General features: G+C 30.6%; 2 protein-coding genes across 4 annotated transcripts; both read right to left on the reverse strand.

Moving 5' to 3' along the window:
- Positions 1 to 1,089: 1,089 nt before the first annotated feature.
- Positions 1,090 to 3,277, reverse strand: LOC101219315 (F-box protein CPR1). Of its 3 annotated transcripts, none has more exons than XM_011656775.2 (3): positions 1,971 to 3,277; positions 1,699 to 1,785; positions 1,090 to 1,609 (listed from the first exon to the last, which is right to left on the reverse strand). In XM_011656775.2, exons 1-2 carry the CDS (start codon positions 3,095 to 3,097, stop codon positions 1,746 to 1,748), a joined length of 1,167 nt encoding a protein of 388 aa, XP_011655077.1. In that variant the 5' UTR covers positions 3,098 to 3,277; the 3' UTR covers positions 1,090 to 1,609; positions 1,699 to 1,745. The 3 variants fall into 3 exon arrangements, with proteins under 3 accessions (XP_011655077.1, XP_011655067.1, XP_011655060.1); XM_011656765.2 differs by having other exon boundaries at positions 1,090 to 1,613; XM_011656758.2 differs by having other exon boundaries at positions 1,090 to 1,785.
- An 8,653-nt stretch (positions 3,278 to 11,930) lies between these two features.
- On the reverse strand, positions 11,931 to 13,689 carry LOC101220582 (zinc metalloprotease ZmpB). The gene is made up of 3 exons (XM_004139499.3): positions 13,305 to 13,689; positions 12,691 to 12,840; positions 11,931 to 12,528 (listed from the first exon to the last, which is right to left on the reverse strand). The coding sequence occupies exons 1-3, from the start codon at positions 13,314 to 13,316 to the stop codon at positions 12,277 to 12,279; spliced, it is 414 nt and encodes a 137-aa protein (XP_004139547.1). The 5' UTR covers positions 13,317 to 13,689; the 3' UTR covers positions 11,931 to 12,276.
- Between the last annotated feature and the right edge of the window lie 4,656 nt (positions 13,690 to 18,345).

Raw genomic sequence — 18,345 nt, forward strand, 5'->3', positions numbered from 1 at the left:
TAAAAATAAAAAAAACGTAAGAATGAAGGAAAACATTGATTTTTTATTAGAGTAATTTTAATAACACATAATTTATGTCGTTAATTAACGATGAGAAAATTGTGTAAACTCAATTCGTGTCAAGAAAATTCTATTAATAAAACTCAATTCGTGTCAAGAAAATCGTGTCACGAAAAATTTCACACTTTTATTTTTAAAAACACATTTTATTCTGTCCCACTCATTTTTCTTGATTTCAAGAGTCATTAAAACTCATATTTTTAAATAAATTTATTGGATGACCGTGGCAAGATTGGTGGGTTTAACCGCTAAGTTAAGGCTTGATATGACATCAACGACAATAGTGGGTAGAGTGTAAGATCGACAGCAATAGGTGGTGGTAGAAAATTGGAAGGCAAAGGTTCTTCACAACAATGCAGTATCCCACTTTATTCGACGAATTTTTTTCTGCAATTTTGGTAAAGAAAAAAAATTAGGTTAAGGCTTCATTGGATGATGGCATTTAAAAGAAAATTTGAGGTTCTTAATTAGTTTTAATGGTGTGAAAGGAGGGAAATTCAAATATTTTAAAATTTAGAGTTTTTTCATTAATTTTTTTTAATGACACAAAATTTATGTTAATTAATGATGCAAAAATGGTGTCAAAACAAATTAAATTGGACACAATTTACCTCATCCCATCTTTTTTTTTATTTTCAAGGACACAATGTCTATTTTGATTGGTAGTGACATTCAAAACCAAATTTAATTTATAGTAATGCGTTGATCAGCACTACCACAATTATGGCTTCATATGATAGTGTCTTAAACTTCAAACGCAAATATACAGATATTTTTTCTTTTATGTAAAAAATTTGACATCAACACTTACAGACATGAGCATAACAAAATTAAACAGTAAAAGTCGATTTTAAAAACCAAGAGATAATGAGATATTACTTTAAAAGAAAACAAAAAAAAGCAAATGATAAATTCGACATTATAATGTCAGAAATGAGAATTAAATATTTTCCCAACAAAAGCTAAGATACAGCCTCCTTAAATGTAGTATCCACCCCAAGAAATACAGTTAACTATTTCTCAAAAGTGTATATAGATTTGACTTACCTTCATATAAGGAGAAAAAACAAGGAAGACCGAGAGTTAACAAGTGGTTATGTGGGGGATTCAATCGAACAAAATGTGTGGAAATCTTGTCCCAAATACACTTCTTTCTTTATTTACAAACCGGAAATAGTAACCATTAACAATATGCCTCACAAGAGTCCATATCATAAAATAACCATCAATTCCACAAACTACACATGTTACCTACTTCATACAGTGTGTACCCCACCTGTACAAGATGTGAAATTATGTAAAGTTGTTTCATTCAACCTAAAAACTCAGAGGAGCTGCGAGAATCTCTTTCAACTGTCGTGTCAGTGTACATCGAGATGTAGCCATCCACCATATTTATACCTTTTCTACCACAAAATGATGGGTGAATGTGTAGTACAATATAGCACCCCATCATCAACTCTCAGTTCTAACCATGAAGGAATTCACAAATTGAACTTTGTGGTAGAAATTAAGGCCCCGTGGTTAGAAAAGAATTTCCTTTTTCGTTCTTCCTTTTCAAGAAGTAAAACTTTGTGAGGCTAAGTAAATTGCAAACTCTGTTTCAAAATTTTTAGGGGAAAAAAAGAAAAAAAGTACCGATTTCCACTCCCGCAGTTGTTCATCTTTTTTTTTTTTTTTTTTGCCTATAACACCAGTTTGAACCCTTCTGACAAGAAATCGTCCCTAAAAAAAAAAAAAATCGAATTCATGCTTCACATCACCTTTCAATAAAATTTATCACAAGTAACTAATTGAACATGCACAGACAAACATTTGTACAACAATAAAGAACATCAAGAGGCAAATTGAAGTACATATCTGAAAATGTAAAAACATAAATGCTTTCAAACAAAGGATATGATAATAACCTCTCCTCTTCGAGGACCTTTATAGGATTTTCCCTGTAAGCATCAACTGAAATAAGGCTTTCCACTAATGTTTCAGCATCGAAGCTATGAGGCAGCCCATCAATCACGGCATCATGAACTGTCTGAGTATCAAGATCATACCATATAAGCTTTCTACGATTGTGAAGTAGAAGAACTTTACAGCCAGTCTTGGAATAAGTCAAAGGTTTCACAGACTTAATGGAACCAACAAAATCAACTTGAGAAACAGTCAGTAATTTCATCCATGATTCCTGAACTCCATACTCCTTCATAACCCAAACCTCAAAGCGAACTCGATCATAATTTGCAATCAAACAGAGACACCCACCTAAAACATCCACATGAATTTCACATTTGAAATCAGTAAGCTCTGGCAATGGAATCTCTTCGAATCTACCGGTTCCAAGATCAAAAGCCACCACTAAGTCAGCTAACCCCATGCCCAGATTCTCAGACACAACCCAATGTAAAGCATTATTGACAAAAACCCCCATTGTCGAGCTATACCGCAGAATGTAACTCGTACTTTCAATCGGCATCCAACAAAATTTTCTCAAACTAAAAACCTTAACATGCGAATCAAAATCCATAGGGTCATCCAATCCTATAAATTGCGAAATTTTCAAGAGTTTAAAGTCATCGTGGACAGAATCAAACCCGAAACCGTAAGACTCATTGAAGATACGAAGAACACCATCACGGCGACGCTCCGGAGGCAGAGATGGCAATATACGGTGCTTCCTCGTGGACGGATTCCAGAGGGCGATGTCTTCAGCAACATTACAGATGCACAAAATGCCATTACAAGAGCCCCAAATATTAATTCGACTGCCGTAACACATCAGAGGGTGAATAAGCTCGACGGCAGGGTCAAATAGATCGAGATTGACGGTGAAGAGATCAGAATTCTTACGGATAATAAGATGGAAATGAGTTTGAGACTCGATTGATTTCTTCATATGAAGATTGACGAAATTAGAGCAATCGATGAGGTACTTCCATATCTTTGAGACTCTCCTGAAGCGCAAGATAGCTTTCGCCGGTAATCGACAGATGATATCGGCGATAAGGTCGAGAGGTACGTCTGCCATGGGATATGAGAGCATCTTTTTACTCCATGGATTAGGGTTCTTCAATGGTTCTATAAAACCAGCTCGCTACCGTTAATTGCTCATTTGGTTGGTTCGGTATTCCTTTTACCACTTTCTTTTTTCTACTTCCACTTCTTAGTTGTAATATTTACCAAACTCAACCATACAATTCATTTCAATTTTTTTTAACTCTCTTTCCAGTTGATTGAAGAACAAACCTCAATTGAATAAGAATCTTGATTGGAAGGTAAGTCCCAACCTTCAAGTACTAAACAAATATTTAAGTAATTTCGATCCCACGAGTATGAAGACAAGAGATTAAATGAATGAATTTAATAATTTGATGTCTCACTTATCTAACAACAATTATTAAAGAGTACCAATCTCGGGGAGCGTCATTCTTCGATATTGTACTCATTTGAATCTTGGTTAATAAATTTCTTTATCTGAGCATTAAAGCTCTCAGGAACTAGGTGATATTCACCGAACTTGATTATCAAAGTTATTGTGTTCATTTTTCTCCATGTTCCCTTAGTTAACAACCTAGCTTTTTAACTAAAGTAACAACTTAAAAGTAAAATAATCTATTTTACACTTTCAATTGGTATCATAACAAGGTTTCACAAAATGGATCTTATTAAAGAAGGAGGATCTACTACCCGGTCATCAGTTTTAGACGACACAAATTATGCTTATTAAGAGGCATGTATGGCTGCATTTCTTAAATTCATTGATAGCAAAACATGGAATGTCGTGGTTACTGGGTGGGAACCTTTCAGTGTAACTACCGATGAAAAAACAACTCTCCAACCAGAAATAAAATGGAGAAGTATTGAAGATCAAGTTTCTCTCGAAAATTCTCGTACATTGAATGCTATTTTCAATGGTGTTGATCAAAATTAACATGTTTAAATTATAAATACATTGGCAAAAGAAGCATGAAAGATTCTTGAAGTAAAAAAGTAATTGTTTTCAAGATTTTGATTGTCATCATTTTGGTGCATTGTCGTTGTACTTCAATTTTTCAACTCGTATGCTATACGCAATTCATCCACATATAATTTTTCTTTTTTTATGATTCACTCAAGTGTATTTTTCTCTTCTTCCCAACTTCTTTTCTTCGTTCTTTTGTGATGTTTTGCAATTTATTGTGGAAATATTTATCTGCAATTTCGTAGAGTTAATGTTATACATTTGTTGTACTTATTTATTTTTTCTAGTTTATTGTACTTTATCACGAATATTAACACCAATATGTAACGTTTTATTTTTATTCTACTCAATGTTGTCTTTCTGATTTACTTCAAGATTTCAATATGAAAAAGATAAATAAGTAAAAGGTATGTGAAGAGTTGGAAAATATGAGAGAGATTTAAGTTTTGGAGAAGAAAATAACAAAATTTGTTTTAATTGGATTTATTTGATTCAAATATATTGATTATGTTTCTTGGTTGGCATAAAAGATTTATAAAATAAATTAGCAAGATTTATTGGTTATTATCAATTTAATTAATATGATGAATAATTTAAAGCCTAACCATCAAAGTATAGAAGTGACATCATTGTTTCGTTAAAGAGTTAACGTAAGTCCAACGACATGGACCAAAGTAGTTTTTTTTTTTTCAAAAGTTAAGTAATTAATTATTAAATATCAAATATTTTTTTTATACAAATGGAAGGTGGGGGAATTTGAATCCAACACCTCTTATCTTCACGTATGTATAGTTTTAATATGAATCTTATTCAAATATTTATCTTCGTCATATTATAGTGTATAATTTTGAATCTTATTCAAAATTAACTTTGAATTATAATATAGAACTATTTTCAAATTATCACAGCCTATTTATGATGGACTACGATAGATTATGACAAAGAGCTATTCGTATTTATTTGTTTCATGATATACACATATACTATTTTATCGTTGTCTATCACAAATAAATTGTGATATTTTACTATAAATTATAAGTATTTCATAAGATTTGTCATTTAAAATAAATTGAAGTTCTCCATAAGAATTTTTTTTTTTTAAAAAAAAAAAATTGACAAACTATTTATACACATCATAGACTAAATAATAAGACCAATAAAAGATAAAATTTATTACACTTGATTTTTCTACGAAGAGTAAATATTTTGTCAAAAGTAATATTTTTGACAATTTTCTTTATATTATTTAATTTGAATTGTATTCAAATATTATTTCATATATATAATATTAATTATAAATCATATTTATAATTAACTATGCATAATACATATATACCCATTATATTATATTAATTACATCTTATACAAGTAATTTCCTTATTTAATTTAAACAATTCAAATTTAATTGATTCTTATGTTTACCCTTAGTGAGCTAGCAAATGGGTTCTCATGAACTACTGACCAAAACTTTAATTATACAAAATTAATTAATTAAATTAATCAACGTTCGTTTACTACAAACCACTCCACTAAGACAACTGCACTATTAGCACTATAGATATATTTTGTGTCTATGGATACAATAACCAATCAACAGTAAATCAAACCCTTCATAAATCGTTCATAATTACAGTTGGGTCAAACTATCATTAGAAATAATGTCCATGGGACAGGCTGGATCGAGGATGCCACTGCATGTTCTTGTTCCCACTCCTATATTATTTTCCATCTTCGTTAATTTCCCCATAAGGTACAAGGCAGGGACTCCTTACAAGGAAACATATTTCGTCGTTTTTTTAAATATTTTTAATTTTAATCAATATTTTTTTGGAAGATATAAGTGTTGGGGTTATTGCCCTAAATCTTGTGGTCTTGTAGTTTGTAATGGTATTATACAAGCATTTTATTTATCTAATAAACAAAAGTATTTTATTTTATTTGACATTTAGTTGCATTAACCCACACAACCAATAAACTAACATCCAAGGTTATTTCTTATGTAACCTAAATAGGTGTGGAGACATACATGCAGATAATGTTTAAGTGATAACCCTACATGGTCTAAGAGGAGTTCAGTTATAGTGGGGCTATAACTTATTGTTCATTATAGAAATCAGTGGTACTTGAGGAGTTCGATGTAACTACAAGCGTAAAATGGCCTAGCTGTACTTACGGGCAATTTCTGAAAGGTCATTGCTGAAGGGATAACAACAGATGATTTTACAGAACCATTCTTCAATTTAATATAGGAATCCTAAAATACCAGAACATTAACAATATTTAGAATCAAAATTATAAATAAATAAAAAACTAAGCATGTTTTTAAAATTAAAATATACAGAGAACTTACTCTTGGTGACGTCTCTAAATCTACCATCCATCGAATTGGGGATACTGCCGGTAGGAATCCTTTCTATCCTTTAGGATGAGATGTGTTTGTGGGAACCAATTAGAATGGAAAAACGTTTAGAGAGAAACTATTTTGCATAAAAGCAAAATCATTAGTTCCATTTATATTTAAGAAAAATTGTTTTTCTTCTACATATTTATAACTCTTTCCTTGATGGAATAGGAGAGAATCATGAGATTTTATTAAGGGTTTTTGCAAAAAATAGCAAAATAATTATGATAATAGGGCTCATGTCACTACATTTTCTAAATTGTAAAAGTAGCAAATTTAAAAGCCGATAGTCCTATGATTACCATCTAATAACCTTCTAATAGCAATATGATTATCGTCTGATAGCCGTCTAATATCACTAATTTTGTCATATTTACAATATGCAAAAACTACGTGTCATGAGCTCTTTTTTTCTAAATGTTTTTGTCATTTAATGCAATTTTCCTTTTATTAATTAAAAAATATTAAATTAATAAAAACTTTAAATAAACTAATTAATTAATCAATTAATCAATTAATCAATAATTAAAAATTTCTCTTAATCTAAATCTTATTTAATTAATATTTCATTTAAATCTCATTTAATGAATATCTTTTTAATATCTTATAGTTTTAAATTAATTTAATAAAATCAAATTAAACTAAATTAAATATTTTATATTTAAGTTAAGTTAAATTTGAATCATATTTAAAAATAAATCTCTCACAACCAATAATTTTAATATGAATCTAATTCACGTTAAATTAATATTTAAACTCGTTCAAATATTTTATCTCTTATAAATTAATTTTGAATCATATCCAAAACTAAATTTATACAATAAAATTTGATTAACATATAAATTTTATATTATAATGTATCACCATACATTATACTAATTCACAAAGTAAATTTAAACATTTCAAATTAGAACCAATATAAATAAATCTAATTACTCTTCACAAGCTAGGAAGGAGACCCAATGGACCTACAGATCAGAAGCTACAATGATATGAGATTAATTGGCTAAACTCATTAACCACATTAATCAATATCTATTAACTGTTTATACACTCCATAAAGACTCACAGTTGAACTTTTCTCATTTTACATATAAATATTTATATGTCCATGAATATAGATCAATAACACTAAGTTAGTCCTTCACGAGTGTCTGTAACACCAGCTGAGTCAATTTACCGTTTTAACCATTGGTTACCTTTAGTCCTTAAATAATATTGCTCCTCTAATTAACAACTTGTTTATGGTCCAACCAATAAACAGAAACCTCTTTCGCATCATAGAGAGGGCAAGACCCTTTGTTGAAGTCCCAGAGACATTATTTAAGAGAACACTCATCTACTTACTCTAAAGTAGGAAAATAATGAATTTCATCTTGTGCAATTATGTTATGAACTCTCTACTCGATCTTATCTCCAAAATGATAAGCATATTGAGTCGGCGATCTAGCTACTCTCACCCGTAAAAATCAAAGGACAATCTCTCGAAAACAGGAGTTCATAACACACTCAGAATTAAGACTAAGTTACCTAAATCATCCTAGAGAGAAATAGAAACTTAACTAGTTAACAGAGTTATATTTATTGGTTACTATTTCGTGGTCTGATCTTATGCAAACTCATTGCATAGGATACTCTCACTCGCATTTCACCTACACGAACACGTTGGATCATTGTATCAAATACAAAGTAAGTTGTATCCACAATGATACCCGGATAAGGTACCGAGCCTTATCCTTATATTATAGACCCTTTAAGCTAATCTTGAACATAGATCCCTGTATGTCTCAACATACTGTTCAAGACTCTCATCAAACAACTTAAGATGTTAGTTATTGGATTTGGGTTATTAAGACAAAATTAAAAGTATAATCAATAATATTTGTTGAAATTATAATAATAACACTTTATTAATAACGATCAATCGATTATATTTAATCTACGAGTTTTAGGACATAAATCTCAACAAACTCTCACTTTGACTAAAACTCTAGTCTCTATGGGATGTATATAATAAAGTAATCCTCAAACATTGGAAATGGTAAAATGTACAAGTATATTACATAAAACGCACATATACAAATATAATAAACTAGGCATCCTCATACGCATTACACATCTTCCACTTTTCCTAGATTACCTAATGTACATATCTCGCAGACATAGACTTTCTAGATGACCCTTGAACACATTAGCCATGAGAGTCTTTGTAAATAGATCAGCAATATGCCCCACTGTTATCACAATATAAAGTGATGGGCATGTTCATGTTTGGAACAACTTCTGAGCTAATCTGTTTCTTTTGTTGCTTCGCTATAGAGTTTGTAGAGTTCAAGTTTGGAACAACTTTTGGAACAACGTACTCAGCCTCCACAGTAGAGTTTGTAATGCATTCTTGCTTGATGTTACACCATACCACAACTCCCTCATTAGAGTGAACACTGATCCCGACGTGAATTTCCTAGAATCCTTATCGGTTTAGAAATCAGAGTCAGTGTATCCTATAAGGATAAAATCCTTAGCTCCATACACAAGCATGTAATCTCCCGTTCTCCTTAGATACTTAAGAATAATATTAACCGTAGTCCAGTAGTCTAACCCTAGGTTGGACTGATATCTACTGACTTCCAGTGCAAAATAAATGTCTAGCCTAGTGCAGAGCATAACACACATTAAGCTCCCTATAGCTAAGGCATAAGGAATGTCTCATATCCTTAACTTCTTGAGTTGTCTTAGGACATTGTTTCTTAAACAAATGAGCCCCGTGCTTGAAATGTAATAAACCCTTCTTAGAGTCCTACATCGAATATCGAACCAACATTTTATCGATATAGATTACTTAAGATATTGCTAGCGTTTTGTTCTTGGGATTCAACTTACGATCCCTTATGATTTGGACCCCAAGAACATATTATGCCTCTTCCAAATATTTTATTTGGGACTAAGTTGCTAGCCAAGTTTTAACGTTAATTAGGTATCCTACATCATTTTCAATGATAAGGATATCGTCCACATAAAGTACTAAGAAAGCTACTTTACCTTGTTGATTTTCTTGTATACACAAGGTTCGTCAACGTTTTGGTCAAAACCATAAGATTTGATTGCAGTATCAAATCTAATATTCCAAGATCTAGATGATTGTTTCAAACCATAAATGGATCGCTTCAACTTGCAAACTTTTTGCTCCTAACCATGGGCTATGAACCCCTCAGGTTGAGAAGTAAAGATACTTTCTTCAAGATTGTCATTCAGAAAAAGCAGTCTTGACATTCATTTTCATAAAAAGTGGCTATGGACAAAAAAATCCTTAGACTTTCACATAGAAACAAGGGAAAAAGTTTTCTCATAGCCAATCCCTTCCCTTTATATATACCATTTTGCTACAAGTCTAGCTTTGTAGGTTTGTACCTTCCTAACTGAATCTCTCTTTCTCTTATAAATCCATTTGCACCCTATAGGTTTCACCCCTTCAGATAGATCTACAAGCTCTCACACTGAATTGAAGTACATGGACTTCATTTCAAGGCCCATGACTTTGACCCATTAGTTCTTGTCTACACTATTCATTGTCTGTTTATAGGACAATAGATCGTGAACGCCATCATTTGGTATGCCAACTTGAGTTTCAGTTAAACCCAACGGTTAGGTTGTGATACAATCCTCCCACTGCGTCAAGGCATTCTCAAGGATTGAGAAGGATGAGACTGACCTTATGTGTTGGTTTCATCAACTCTTGATGAGGGACCAACTTCATCAACAACCCTTGTTGATTCATCAGTAGCTTCATTTAATACTAATTTGCTTCGCGGTTTATGCTCTCTCATGTGGTCTTTTTTCAAGAAAGTAACATTTATCGATACAAATACTCTGTTTTCTTATGGATTGAAGAATAAACCACCTCTCATTTCTTTATTGCATAACCTTGAACAGGATTCCAACTTTTTGTGATTTGTCACTAACACGTGTGTTGGACAACCCAAAAAATTCTGAAGTAACTTAAACTAGGTTTACGTTCTCTTCATAACTAGAAAGGTGTTTTAGAAACACTCTTTAAGGGAACATTGTTCAAGATATCAATTGCAGTCGCTACTGCATGCCTCTAAAACGAGCTAGGCAATTGAGCATAGCTCATTGAACGAACCATGTCTAACAATGTTCTATTTCTCCTTTTTGATACACTATTTTGTTGAGGTGTAACAGGTGCTGAGAGTTAGGATTGGATTTCATGTTCTATCATATAGTCCTAGAATCTCAAATCCATGTACTCTCCACCTCGATCAAATTGAAGTATTTTAAATCTTTTTACTTAACAAATTTTCAACTTCAACCTTATACTCCTTGAACTTTTCAAGAGTTTTAGACTTATGCCCCCATTAAATATAAATAACTATACCTTGAATAATCATCTATAAAATAGATGAAGTATTCAAAACCTCCTCTAGCTTTTACATTTATCGGACCACAGAAGGTCTAAATGTATAAGTTCTAGGAACTCTTTGGCTCTATAACCTTTTTCAGTAAAAGGTCTTTTAGTCATCTTTCCTTCAAGAAAAAAATCACTTGGAGGTAATTAATCATCTTCTAACTCATTTAGAATTCCATTCTTTACCAATCTCTCGATCCTATCGAGATGAATGTGACCTAGTCTTAAATGTCAAAGATATTATTGTTATTAGGAGAAATTGTTTGTCTTTTATGTGAGTATTAGCAGTTTTAAACATCTCATGATTTAAAATTGCTTTCGCTTCGTTAGATCTTAATACATACAAGTTGTCTTCAAGTTTAGCTGACCAAATATGTACACCATTCTTAGAATTGAATGCTTCATTTAAAGAAAATGTTACATTATATGATTGTTCAATAAGATAAGAAATAGATATAAGATTTCTTTTAATCTTAGGAACTATATACGAGTTTTCTAAAAACATGAATATATTTTTGAAAGACAACTTAGCATCTCTCACTGCACGAGCTGGAATGACATCTTTCGTTTCAACCTTGAGTGTCATCTCATCCTCCTTGAGCCGCTTAAAGGAACTAGTTTCCTATAAAGAAGAGAAAACATGGTTAATGGCTCTTGAATCAATTATCCAAGCATTTTGGTTATTTTTCACTAAACATGTTTCTAAGACAAGTAAATCATATTTACCTTCTTTTTTATTCTTCTTAAACATCTCTTGAGGGAGTACATGATCGGTCTCATATTTCTTGCTTAGAAGAGATGAGTTAATGTGGTCCTTATCTAACACACCCACTTAAATCCCTAAAGAGGAGTGCCGATCTCTTACATATAATATGTCTTCCTCTTCCTTCCTAAAGAATAGAAGTTTAGTAACCATAAAATAATTCATTTAGCACACTCGGTGTACTTGATCACATCTCAAGGTCATCTTCCCATACATGTTATTTTGTTGTCACAATACTTGAGAACAATTCATTTTTCAATATCCAATAAATTTTCTCTCATTCCAATGTTACAATATTTTAACTTTAGAAATCCTAATAATTAGTACATAGAAAACAAATAATAAACTGCATAAATTCCACTAGAAAAACTTGAGGTAGAGCACTCTTCACACACCAATATTTATCAAATTCTAAGTTGAGATCAAACATCTTCTTCACCTCCCATATATATAGTAGTTCAAATCCTTCAACTATACTCCATAATACATCATTAACTTTCATAATATAATTCAAATATTTTCACTCAATAAACCAATAGAAAATCAAGTTTCTATTTTAGAAATAGGAAAAAAACAGCACATAATTAAATTAAACTAGTTGTCCCACAAAGCTGAGATCATAAATTAATATTGCACCCCACCACTCTTCCATAGTAACTCTTTTCATGTGATCTCTATTCTTGGCTCTTCTCTTCTGCTACCTCAGTCGGTTTCTCTTCTTCAATTGCTTTCTCTTCTTCCACCTGAGGTTTGGCCTCCGCCTCGACCTCGGCTGCTGGAGACTCCTCAACCTTTGCACTTTCTTCGGCTTCGGGCACCGCTTCTTCTTTTTCTTCTGATTCAGTTGCCACTACTGTTTCTTCCTTCTTTTCTTGACCCTCTTCAACTTTGGATTCCTCTACAGGAGCCTCCGTGGATTCCTCTACCTGCAGGGATGAAACCATTACGTACATAATTTTACTTAGAAGAACCAAATTATTTTCTACTTACTCTCACTTTTCATATCACTATAATCTCTTTTTCAATCCTATAACTTTTATCAAAGAAACTTTTAGGCTTTATTCCTTTTCATTTCTTATTAACTCTACCTGATCTGGCTCTAGAGCTTCAGGTTTGGGTTCTTCTAAGTTGGCTGGCTCAACCTCTGGATCTGCCTCGATGACCGGCTGTTCTTCAGAGGATTTTTTCTCAACCTTCACCACCTCCACCGTTTCTGGCAATGATGCAGCTGATTCAACCTACAAAATCAGATGCGTTGCAGTGTATGATCAATATCAACATAACTCAACTAACATAACAATGACAATATTTATCATGATTGTCAAATATGTGAATGAACCTCATCTCATTTTCTAAAGGAAAAAAAATTGGAATTCTTGACTTGCATGTGCCATGAAGAGAAAGAAGATGGCAAATTATCCCAAAATAATAATAATAATAAAGAAGAAGAAGAACATTAAAAGAAATAATTTCCAATATTAGGAAAAAATAAAGCATAAAACTTAAAGTCAAGGTTATGGTTATGATATGAAAAATTGTGAGTACTCCATGAAGCCTCAGATGAATTAGATGTGTTAACATAACAGGACCCCGTGGTAGTGGAAATTAAGCTTGCGATCGACGATCTGATTACGTTTTAGTTGTTTAAAGCAAAAATTGATGTAGTGATTTTTGAAGAGAGAGAGAGAAAGAAAAGGGTTACCTCAGTGGCCATTGGAGAGGATGTGAATTCAGAAGAAATTAGGAATTAGGAAATTAAAGAGATATAGAGATGATGAAGAAAATAAGAATGTGAGAAAGGGTATATATAGAGTAGATATGAGAGAGTGAAGAATGGAAAAATATAATTTAAAAGAAGAAGAAGAAGAAGAAGAAGAAGAAAAAGAAGAAGAAGAAGAAGAAGAAGAAGAAGAAGAAGAGAATCTTATGCAAAATAGGACACCTCAATTGAGTGCCACAAGTGCAAGGACATCAGTCTTTGTCCAGTTGTAAATGTTTTGCCTTTATCAATTATTAATGGGTTAAAAAACTATATATTATAAAGTTTATAAAGTTTATAAAAATGAAAGGAGATTGAGTATATGATATCTTTTTTTCTTTTGAGTTGTTTGTTTGGGCAGATCAATAACATGAGGATGGGGCTTCCATGATTCACAATTAAATTCCTCTTTTTATACCATACATTATCCACCCACACCCTTTTGGATTTTCCCTCTCTTGTTTTCCCTCTTTAGCTTAAAATTAAAATACCATTTTTTTCTCTAAAAAATCAATTTGAATAAATAGTAACATTTCCCTGTATTTTTAATTATTTTGATTCTCGTTACTATATTTAAAAATAAATCATTTTTATCCGGTTCCCTTTTAGTACCTATCATACTAGTTGCAATTAAACTTTCAATAACAATATCAAATCCCTAAATTTCTGTAAGTGTTAAAATTGAACGAGCCACAAATGATCCAAATTAAATGCTCAAACTTGTATAATCTATACCATTTATACAATTACGTAAATTTGAAGATTCAATTTAAATTTTCCCTAAATTTGGAGTTTAATTTAATTTTGTAAGTGTATTAGTATAATTTCAACTACCACACACCATACTTTAGGCCGGAATGTGTGTCGCATAATCCTTATATTTTCAATAAATCTTAAATTTAATTTATCAAAATCTATTTAAGGGTATTTTAAAAATAGCAAAATAAATTAAAATATTTATGATCTATATTAAAACTTTGGATTCTATCAATGATAGATAGAAACTAATAGATTTCTATCACTGTCTATCTGATAGAAGCATAACAATGTCTATTTTTAAAAATTTTCCTTTCGATAAACATAGATAAAATTTTATAAGTTTCGGTGGTCGAAAGTCTGATATAATATAGTGATAGAAGACTACAGTGATATAATCCAAAATTTTGTTATAGTTTATAAATATTTTAATTTATTTTACCATTTTTAAAAATAATGTTCGTCTAAATTTACAATAATAACTTCTAAAATTTGGTTACACGTAACAAATTTAGTATTTAAAATAATTTTCTGTAAATGAATGGAATCTAATTCCCACACCCCATTGTCATTTTCTTTCTATAATAATAATAATTGTAGGTTATCATTATAAATTTCAAAATCGTAGATGGTTGGATATTTATACTGCAAGAGAGAAAATAGCAAAATCTTTCTAATTCAAAACCATCCTATTAGATATAATGTTTATAAATGTACAAATTTAATATACATCAAATTTTTACATTTTCATTATAATTTAAATGAGTTATATTTTATTTTGGATAAATTAGGAGTTGAATTGAGTTAAGAGTAAGTATTGAAGAGTTGGAGTAAGTTGGAGTAGTTGAAGGTGGTTATGGTTCTCTATTAAAACTAATTGTTGTATACTTGTTGAGACTATAAATTGGTATATATCAATTACGTGAATAATGATTCAATCGTTTAGATAATTGGATATGTTTGATTTTTATTTAAACATGTGATAACATATGTGTTATGTATACACTCGTGAATAATTAACTAGTTAATAAAAGGAAACAAAAACAATAAAAGAGAAAATAGATTGATAGAAGAAGTTAGATTAGAAAAGAATTGTGGAAAGAAATTGAATATGAGTGGAGTATCAACTTGTTTCATTTATGACTTAGGAAAATTGGTTAAATGATTTAGGAATTTAGTAATTAAGGCCTAAGGTAGTATAAAGAAATGTGTGTACTATATACTATGGAGTTGTATGAGTAAGGTAGTGGTAAATATTTTGTGGAGTAAAGAGGCGGAAGAAAAAGGAGAGGGGGCCACTGTCCACATCGGATTCTCGTGGAGATGGGACCCAATCTGCCGCCCTTATACTGTGCCACGTCAGATCTCAGTCATCGTTTTTCTTTTTTCTTTGTGACCACACCATCATCCCTTCCTTATAAACTTGAGAAAAAAAGAAAAGAAAAGAAAAGCCATCTTTTAATTTGCCACTTTAATTTTGGAATTAAAATATACAGATTATCACGGAATAATTTAAAAAGATCGACCAGGACTTTTTACTTTTTACTTTCTTTCTTTCTTTTTTTTTTTTTATTTGGCTAAAAATGGATTAAACCAACTTAATGATATTAATTAAATAAAATTTGGTTTGCTTAGTCAAAAATGATAATAAAAATTGAATGGATTCATTAATTCTTGCTTCCAATTTTGTATAATTAAACACAAACATTTCATTTTTTTTTTCAGTTTCAATCTTCCACTTCTGTTCCATCTTTTTAATTTTGTCTATTTCATGTTCTACTTTATAAATCTGTAAGTTGAGTGTCCTGATTTTATGTGTAATTTTTCGCACGTACTTTTGCTTTCATTTCATTTTAATTTCTCAGCCTGAATTTTCAATTATTTTAAAATAAATACTAAATCATTTTAAAAAAGGGACTGTGTTGAATATAAAAAAAAAAAGAAAAAAAAAAAGAAGAGGTTTTAGAGATGAGAATATTGATTGTGGGATCCAAAGGGACCGATCCAAACACAAAAGTGGACGGTGAACCGCTGGGGCCCTCACGAATCAAATCTTCCTTCTACCAATAGCACAGTGCCACGTTTCTTACTTTTTGAACTAAATTATTATTTACTCGTGGCCCCATCCCCGTACGCCACCTCATTCTTCACACCAAAATTTTCTTTCTATATCTTTTCATTTTTTTTCAAAGCAATCCAAATTTTTTAGTACCAAAACTTCAACAAATAATACTTTTTTTACGTGACTTTTAAATAAGACTAACATACCATCAGTATTTGATAGTTTTAATTTTAACATACATGATAGCAATCAATAATGTGCTATCTTCCTTCTCTTAATTAAGGTTGGTTTTTAGTTTAATGTGCTTCTTTGTTTATTTTACACCAATTTCATTGCCAACAACTATAATTCACTCTTACAAGCTATTATGGATTATATTGAAGCAATTAGGAGGAGTAAAAATGGTGAGATGTCTAAGTAGTGGTTTTACTTTTAGCTAATTAGATACCTTGGATTATTGATATACTTTGGATTATACCACCTACTAGTATAAGTAGTGGTTCAGTGAATGTAAATATAAATATTATTTGATTAGTAGAAAGTTTGTGGACGACCACAAACTTATCGTAGGTAGCCTTCTTTTATATATATATATATATAGCTCTGGATGTATTGTATGTCATATCATGATTTTGGAAATAGACTATGACTCATATTGATATATTAATGTGAGGTTTACTCATCTTTTTCGAGGAAATTTGTATAGAGTAAACAAAAGGGGTATGACACAATACTACCAAATTTTTCCAGGTTACATTGTCCAACGCAACACACACAAACACATAATCACAATTTTATACTAAAGTTATAAGATTTTTAAATGTTAAAATGTTATTTTATTCTTTACAGTTTTATTTTTGTTAACTTTAATTCTTGTAATTTTAATAAGTCAATTGTAGTGCATATACTTTTAAACTTAGTCTTCAAAAATAATTTTTTACTGAAATTAATTCAACAATAATAACGTTTTCATCCAACAAAATATTATATGTTCATGTGTTTACAAAAGTTAAATGTTAATAGATAAAAAATTCTTTTTTAAAATATTAACAATACTGTATCAAGATTGTTTAAAATAAGTATAAGATCGTTTAGACTGACTACAGGGAAATATCGTGTACCAAGATTATTTAGATTGGATACAAGATCGTTTAGACTTCGTAACAAGATCATTTTTTCGAGTGTGTGGCTTATTAATCCGAGTATATTTTTGTTATTTCACGTTATGAGTTTGTAGACTTTTTTAAAAACGTTGTTTTATTCGGTGTAAATATTTTCACATTTTGAACGATTAAGATTTGTACGGTGGAAAGTAATTGATGGTTAGACGAAATAATAAGTTTGAGCCATGGAAACGATTCCAAAAATGATATTTTAATAAATGTGAATTTCATAAATGTGGAAACTGTAGGATGTGATTTTAACAAATCTGTGTTGAAGCCACTTTTTTAGTTGAGCCTTTGTTTAAGAAAATAGTAATGTTAGCTATTTTGTAGGGTTTTAGAAATAATTTGTACAATTATTCTTATAAACTGTTTTCCTTTTTAATTTTAACAAATGCACATCTTAAACTGTATCAAATTGTAAATTTTGGTCCCTATTAATTCATGCAAAATAAAATTTAGATATTTATTAACACTTTTACCATATAGCAATGTTCTTTTGAATGAAGAACCAAATTGTAAAGATCAAACTAAAACAAGAGCAGAAACCAAATTTAAAGTTTAAACCTTAAATGATAAGGTTTAAATTTTCAATCCAACCACTAGAAAATATAAACTCGTTGGTACTACCTGGTGAAAATATACTACCCTTGAATTATTGAAATAATTTGCAAACCTGTTGATTGATCAATTATTTTAATCGTATAATCAAATTATTGACTTCAATAATACATCAAAACATTTGAGTTTGAGGTCATGTATTCTTTCCAACAAACCTCCACAAACAACTCAATCAAGTTTCTTCCTCGATTCAAATTTATTCCACACCAAACAATTATTTTTACTATTAGAATATTTCATTTATATTATATACTTAAAAATCTATTTTGAGTTTGGCTTCTAAACACTTTTGATTTGAAAATGTAATCCAAATACACCATGAACGAATCATCGGACAATTCGTCAACGATATTCTTTGAATCAATCTCAAACTTCAATGATT

This window comes from Cucumis sativus, chromosome 1 (genome assembly GCF_000004075.3).
Source record: "Cucumis sativus cultivar 9930 chromosome 1, Cucumber_9930_V3, whole genome shotgun sequence".
Classification (NCBI taxonomy): domain Eukaryota; kingdom Viridiplantae; phylum Streptophyta; class Magnoliopsida; order Cucurbitales; family Cucurbitaceae; genus Cucumis; species Cucumis sativus.